Below are 8,090 nucleotides of genomic sequence, written 5' to 3' on the forward strand. Positions count from 1 at the left end.
TAGTTCAGTATTCTGAAGCTCTCCAAATTTTTGAGAATTTAAAAGTATTTTTTCCTGCTGTTGTTATGCTCACACAAAAAGATCTTTCTCCTCTGCACATGAAAAAAATATTTTTCATGCATGTTATGTGTTGCACATTGCTTATTTCTGTGGAAAATCTCATCGTGCGTTCAGCACAATGCAAAAGAGAGTCTGAGAAATGGGATCTCTAAGAAAGTGCTGTAGTTCAGAAAGATTAACATCTTCTTTCTCCGAATATTTGTCAGGGACCCACCGGAGCTCAAGAAGCATTTGGACAATGCTCACAGAAATTTGGCTTGAACTTGAGATATTCCATGATTCTAAGAAGCTCTAAGCTGGAGAGGAGGGAAGTGTCTCTCCATCCTATTATCTACTAAGTGATACTGGGAATTGAGTTCAGAAGTAGAACTTGGGCAGAGATTTCTGCCTATTGTTTATAGTAAGCTAGTGGTTACTGGACAGTCTTCAATTTCTCATGTTTAGTTAATTTCTCCTTTGATCATGTCTATGAAAAAGAAACTCAAGCAGTAATAAGTCATCCAAAGTCTGTGTTCTTTCACTAATATGTTTATCTGTCAGGAAATTTTCTATATCCCTGGAAAGTGTTCTTAGACTTATCATCAGTTGTTTTAGGCTTTGTCCTTCCATAGGGAACCCTCTTCTGATATAAATAAATAAACAAATAAAAATTGAGGGCCTAGAACATTTTTCGTGCAAAACAGTATTTTTTCCATAAAATGTTGCTACAAAGAGTATTTCAGTTTATTAGCCCATACACTTAACAGTGATAATCACTAATTGTGGATATGGTTGTAAATGTAAGTCCCTAGCACAGATCTTCTCTGTGCAAGTCTTCTATTATAAATGAAGATAGGTTGGGCTCTTTTGTATGCAGAACCATGGCTTTGCATTCATCTTTCAACGTAAACTAAGCAATGTTCCATTTGATTTCAGCCCAATATTGTATTCACCTTCCTTTACTGTACTAACATTATGCCTTTGAAAAATTCCTGTTGCAAAAGCATGCAGTTACTTTTCTGTTATTTGTGCAATCTTACGCTAATCTCATACACAGTTGTTTCTATTACTTCTTTTCCAAAGTGCCAGGTAGTATGCTGGTTTGTTTTGGCTTTGCCACACAGCATGCAACTCCATGTGCTGTTTTTCCAAACTCCTCCTTCAGCTTACTCATGTAGTATTTCAGATTTTTTTTTAAATGTCCATGGGACCAAAGTACTGTATTTTCTCCAGGAGTTTTAGTTTGCCTGGAAAATTCTGACAGCTGCATAAAAAGATTTCTTCTTCCTTTTCCAATACCATTTCTAAATGTTTTGTCACAAGCTTAAATCATAAGCAAATAATTTACATAAAATCAGACAATTTTCTGAAACTGCAAAACATTGTTCTTGGCCCTAAAAAAAAAAATCTTTCTTTAAGGCTTTTTTTTCATTATTGTCCTGAGACCTCCAATTAAAGTCTATTTCATGTTTCATTTTTATAGTATGGAGTGCCATTCAGTTTTTTAAGAACAACTTTGACCGCTCGGTCACATTTTTCTGGATTAATTGAAAACTATAAAAATATCAGGTATGCCACCACCTTTTACTTTTTGTGTGTCCTCCTTTGCAGGTATATATTATTTGCATTTAAATATTTCCTTAATTGAAACCTTTTCTACTTGTTTGCCATATTCCCCAGCTGCAAATTTTGATTGCTCTTTGACCTTCTCAAGAAATTTCTTTTTTTTTACAGAGAACATCTTTGTGGCCATTAAGTCCTCTTTTTCTTCCATTTAAGAGCTTAATCGGTTACATTTGTACTGAAAGAGAAGACGTGGGCAAGATAAAGAGATCCCTTTTCTTCTTTTATATTTTAGCACAAATTGAACTGCAATTTGATTTGTTCATGAAAATCGCTTCCAAACCTATGGTAGGTGATGTCTATAGGAATTAGAAATGAATTTAAAAGGGTTATTCAAAGGAGTAAACTGAATATGCTTTTTTTTTTTCTTTATCAAGATGTGTATGAATTGGGATTACAGAGAATTGTTCTTTAAATGCTTATGCTAAGTAGTAATTTTATGCAAAAGACTGTGCAGTTTCTGATTATTTCAGATTTCGTAACAGTAATAGCTATAGTTTATGCAACTATTTCTAGTTTAGTAGACTCTTAAAAGGTTTCATATTTTGGTAGAAGTCCAGAAACTTTTGAATATCACACTGTCAAGTGTAAGGCTATCACAAGTCTGTGATGTGTATCTGAGAATATGTTTAAAAAGTTTATATGTGAGATATATACATATACATCACACACATGCACAAACATATCCTTAAAACAAAAACAGACCTTTGTCAACAGCAAAACTTTTGAGATATGCTTATCTAAAAGCAATATTCCCCTTTTACTATTACTCTGAAGAATATTGTAAGTGGAGGGATAAGAATCATTCCCACATCTTACACAAAGAGAAAAATGATGCCTGCCAAGCATAGAGGTGGTGCTTAGTTGCATAAATGTACCTGAGTAAATCATTATTTTGGGGAGGAGATTGAAGAATCTTTTTCCCTTACTGAGAAAATCTAAGAAAATCAGGTTGTTTTGTAGATCATTTAGTAAAACTCGTGTTACTGTTGTCATTATTCTGTTTGTTTTCCATTGGTCCCTAAACATGCCTGGCTACTTTTGGGACCAGGGTAAAGAAATAACGTCTTCCCTGAAGTGTTACTTATTTAATTCAATATTAAATTGTATCTGCTTTAAGGGAAAGAAAAATATCCACTGAATTAAAGTCAGCTAGATGACATCACTCACAGCAGCTTAACTCAGCACAAGGTATAATGAGGACCTGAACTGTGTGCCAAGTAGGAAGATATTATCGGTGCCAGTGCTTCTCATATACAATACCATTTAATGCAGTGTTGTGAGGAAGGATTCAAAAAGACTAGTTTCACTAAAAAGATTTCTTTTTTTTTTTGTTGTTGTTGTTTGTTTCAACATCCAGTAGATGATCTTCACCGAAAAAAAAACAGGACACTTCTCCAAGGTGGATGAAAACCAAAACAAGCACGAAGGAAGTAGAGTGTCAAATCTGTTTAGTAGCAAAGCACAAGAACTGGAAAAAAACAATTTTGGGGCATAAATAATCTCATTCGAGGTCAGATGTAGACATCTATGCGGCAGTTGCTAAAATTATATAAGAACTGCATCATGATCTACTCACACAACTCCCTTCGTTACAGTCAGATAGTCATTGTATCCCTAGTAATTGTTCAAAGCTGCTCAAAGAAAATTAAGAGAGAAAAAAAACACTTATTTGGGTGATAGCAAAGGGAAAACAGTCAGTAGTGTTGGAAGAGTGGTGTTGACAGGTGTAGATGGATAAGGGTAGAATTTTACTAATAGGCAATTATTGGCAAAACCACTACAATTTCATTGTAGTGCAGCAGGCAGAATTTTGGCTTGAAAAGATGCTTGAGCTAAAATTAGAAAAGAAAAACTGATGACACAGAGAGCATATAGACCACTCCATGAGCTCAGGGGCAGGAGGGGAAGGAATATAATAATGAGTGAGTGATGAGTGAGGGTTGAGAAGTAGCTTTTTTTTTACTAGAAATAATTAAACCACTTTGCCGAAAGAAATAAAAGGTGAGAGAAATTGTGATGGAGAACAGGAGCTGAATGGAAGGCAGACAGTTACAAAGAGATGAAAACTAGTGAAGATCTTTAGTGGCATGAGAAGAGAAATTAGAATGAGAATTTATAGACTGGGACGATGGAGGAAGATCACAGAGTATTTAATCAGTTTTCCTTAAAAGCATGGATATGAGGCCAAAATCACCTTTTCTGTCCAATTTGTGTGTATGTGTGTTAGTTCAGCTATACACTTACATGAAGATTCTTCAAATTCTTGAAATCTCCTTCTTTAATTTCAGTGATTTTGTTGTTCTGTAAATCCAGCAGAGTTGTGTCAGGGGGAAGGTCTTTTGGCACTCTTTCCAGACCTAAGATCAGTGAAAAAACCACAACACAATTAACTTTGAAATAATTTGCAAATAGCAATCAGAACTTTCCTTAGTTACATTTACCTTTCAGTAAACATTTCTAGAACTCATTTCCTGAAGAAGCTTATGAAGACTTATTTGACAGAATTTCTGTCTCCAAAGACGTAAATGGAGTTTTATTTTGCTATGTCAAATTGAAATTTTTCTCTTAACATTTCCATTATGCCCTTTTCTGAAAATATATCTGAGCTATATCTTGAGTTTGTCAAAAATATTTCTGATGCATTTAACTCTATTGAATTTTGTGAATTGTGAAAAATTGCTTTCAGAAAGAAATATGGCATTTATTGATTTCACTGTGTGTTAGTCTTTCTGGATAGAGAACATTTTCTACTATTTAAAGGGTAGTATAATTTTTTTATTGAAAGAAGGGTGGTTGCTAATTATAAGCATTTCCAGAAAAAATATTGTTTGTTTGACAGTAGCTAAAAAATTTGCAGTTAAGTCCACCTTAAAAAAAAAGACACAAAACCCCCACTTTTCTGTCAGCTGAAACTGTGTCCAAGTTTTCTGGAGAACAAATCTCTTGGTTTCTCTACAACTGCCAAAAGAACATCAGACAGTTTAAATTAAAGACTCTCTTTGGGACTATTTTCTGAATAGCTGATATATAAGTCCAGTGAAGTAATGGAAATTAAATTATTTAGTGTTAAATAACACTCACTTTACCCAGCTTTCCTTTCATAGTGTAACTTGGAATACAGCAAATTAATAGTCATTCTGATTTAGCACAAAGTTAATGTTTCTTTCCTAGCTTGTCCTGTTATTAAAATGAAACAAAATAAAATAAATAAAAACAAAACAAAACACAATTTTAAAAAACAATAGAATGTGAAATGTGAAATGAACAAATGAACAGCTGGTAGAAATACTTGACAGACATTAATGAAGTCTCAGTATGGGCATCTGACAGAAGTAGATATCACCAGGTAGAATACCAGTAAGGTTTTCAAGAAACATTTCTGAAGCTGTACTCAGTTTCCTCAGAATGATGTCTGTAAGTATCAGCAGTTTTCCTGAACATGTCTGTGGACTGCATAACAGATACTGTTCTCAGATGAAAAATGTATGTATATTTTGACTATCTTTTAGAATAAGTAAATTTTAATCTAATAAATGGGACTGCAGAGACCTTAAGATATTTTTGTCCAAATAGGTTGCTCACAAATGCTGTTGAGTCTTCATCCATGGAGATGTTCAAAACACAGCCCTGAGCAACCTGCTATAATGGAACTTGCATTGACAGGATACTGTCTGAAGACATTTTCTCCAAACTGAAAAAAAATCTGTGATTCTGTGGTGTTTAATAGAGGAAAAAAAAAATTGGTCTTATTTTGAATTATTATGGCAAATCATGAAAAGAATGGTGTATTTGGCACCGTACTTAGTGCTTCTAACTTACATGAAGAGCTCAATTTTTGAAGTGTTTGCTTCCTAGATTTAAGTGATAAGTCTGTTCAGAACATATTCTATTGTCCTGATGCTGTAAAAAGTTTTGGTTTTTTAAAATTTAAAGAAATCCTAACCACTCTTCCAATTTTTTTTGCCATCCATAAGTTCCCAAATATTAGTTAAAGAAGTATAAAAATATATGGGTTTAATATTTACTAAAACTGACTACAATATAGGTTAGCCTGGCTGAATCACATCATAACCAAAACGTTTTAAGAAGATTCTTCCAGCCTAGAATGAATGTGTAAAAGCATATACTGCATATAAAATGACAAGATCCAAAGCTCATATCTCCTACTATGCACTTTACTGATTTTCAGCACATGAATAGATTATAGAGCTTAGGGTTCTTCATATTCCTAAAATAATGTTTTCTCATTTAGACATGCAGTTCAATTGTTCTGTAGGCAAAACTCTCATTACTTTCAGAAGTGTAGGACTAGAGCTCCAAATATACACAAATGTAATACCATATAATTTACATGTTGTTTCTGGACAGTTTCTGTCCTCAGCAGACAACAGTGATGTCAGCAACTAAAAATTCTCTCCCAGAAAGCACTGTTTGTTTAAGATCATAATTGTTGTGAAAGGCTTTCACAGTCTAGCAACTTTAGAGTATTTTTCACATACAAATGCAAAAAATTACTAAATTATTTAAATAAAAAGTAATATTAGCATGTTCTAGCTGTCAGTACATTCATATAAAAAACACTGGCATTTGTAATTTAAGTGCTTGTGGCAGAAACCAGGGTACACAAGAATTGCACAGCTGTACATTATTGGATGTCCTTGGAACATACTTCGTAAGAATACTTGGACTGCCGTTAAAGGGATGATTTGCTAAAGACTAAGCTTCAAATTAAATTTCCAGCTGTACATTTCAAGCTTCACGTGTCAGATTCTACAAACTGAAGGTAGAACTGATAATTTCATAGAGCTCTGAAGTTAAACTGTGTTTCATATTATAACAATAAAACAACTATAATGAAATAACCTTTAGTGAAAAGTGATTTCATAAAAGCTTCCTATCTTGTATTAAAAACTAGGATGTATGTAGCTCCACATACAAAGAATATAACTTCCATCCCTTAAAATATAAGCTTGTATTACTTCATATGCTTACATACACATACTCTGTACTCTGTACTCATACATTTTAAAAAATGGTTCAGAAAACAGCTGTAGATGTGACATTTGGTTTTTCTTGTCTTGTCTGAGTTTTGAATATGGGAGAGCAGTGCATCATGCTCTCTGTGGAGGAACACAGGACGCACCTGTGGTGCCATAGAGATGTCATATTATCTTTAAGTAGTATAGTACATCCACCAACTGACAGCTACATAAAATGCATCTCTCCAGTGAAATAAAAGTTCATAAATATGTGGATCTGGACATCATCTTATAAAATCAGCAGCTAAATAATTCAGGATTAAATTGTGTTTGACTTGTGGACTGGATCCAAGTGTTTTGACACTTGTCACTTGTACATAAGCTTTCAAGTCTCTACAGAGACAGGTAAATATCCAGACAGGTACATGTAGGAGTTACATGTAGAATTACCTTTGTCCAGGCAGATTTTTGGATTCTTCTGCATGGAAAACAGAGGAGTTTAGAGGATAATTGTGGGCTGCACTTAGTACTTATTTCTGAGAAACACACATGATGTCCACATACTTCTGAAAACAATTTTTAGTGTGACTCTGTGTCCACCAACAAATGCCTTCCAGTGAAATTTATGTAGTATCAACCAAAAGGGGAACGAGTACAGGAAAATGCTAACTGAGTCACTTCCTGAATTACTTTAAAACCAGTTCATACAAGTACTCCAGCTCTTAGTTTTATTTTTTAATACATATATACTTAAGCTTGCTTCTTAAAAAGCTGCATGAGAATCCTTCATAGCAGTCTGATTTTTAATGCAAATAATCATTACTATACAGCTTGGTATTCTGGAACTGTTTCAGGTCTCTGGTTTCTAAGATTAACTTAAAACTGAGTAAAGATTTAGATTTTTATGCCTCTCCTACTGTCTGTTAAATTGTTAAATGTATGGCTTTATTTATTTTCATTGAATAAAAGTGAATCAGTTATTTTTTAAGCTTATAACTGTATTTTAAAAATTCACAAATAAGCAAAAATGGTATAACCCCACCCTCACAAAATACTTGCTTATACTGAAATCAAGAGCATAAGGATTCTCAAAATATATGGGACCTAATGAACCAGATTCTATTTCTTTAGTCAGGCAGCTATTGCCATTGACATTAAAGTAGTACTTCAGAAGAAAACGTCTTCCTCATAGAAGCTAAAAATCTATAAATTCCAATTATCAACTGCAAATTGGACCAGATCAGTATCGTGCTCTGCAGATTTCAATAAGCAGATTTTTTCTTTAGTTCTACCTCATCAACTCAGTGATTCACGTCAGTATACATATATATGTCATAGAATCATCATAGAATCATAGAACGGCCTGGGTTGAAAAGGATCACAATCATCATTGAGTTTCAACTCCCCTGCTATGTGCAGGGTCGCCAACCACCAGACCAGGCTGCC

At 33.9% G+C, this 8,090-nt stretch overlaps 1 protein-coding gene across 1 annotated transcript in view; it reads right to left on the reverse strand.

Annotated features, from left to right (window-relative positions):
- Window positions 1–8,090, reverse strand: part of DCN (decorin) — a 37,949-nt gene that overhangs the window by 12,062 nt on the left and 17,797 nt on the right. Inside the window, exon 3 of the mRNA XM_003202126.4 lies at window positions 3,910–4,022. Within this exon, the coding sequence (XP_003202174.1) occupies window positions 3,910–4,022 (113 nt within the window). The remainder of the gene's footprint in view (window positions 1–3,909; window positions 4,023–8,090) is intronic.

The sequence above is a fragment of the Meleagris gallopavo genome, chromosome 1, assembly GCF_000146605.3.
Source record: "Meleagris gallopavo isolate NT-WF06-2002-E0010 breed Aviagen turkey brand Nicholas breeding stock chromosome 1, Turkey_5.1, whole genome shotgun sequence".
NCBI classification, from domain to species: domain Eukaryota; kingdom Metazoa; phylum Chordata; class Aves; order Galliformes; family Phasianidae; genus Meleagris; species Meleagris gallopavo.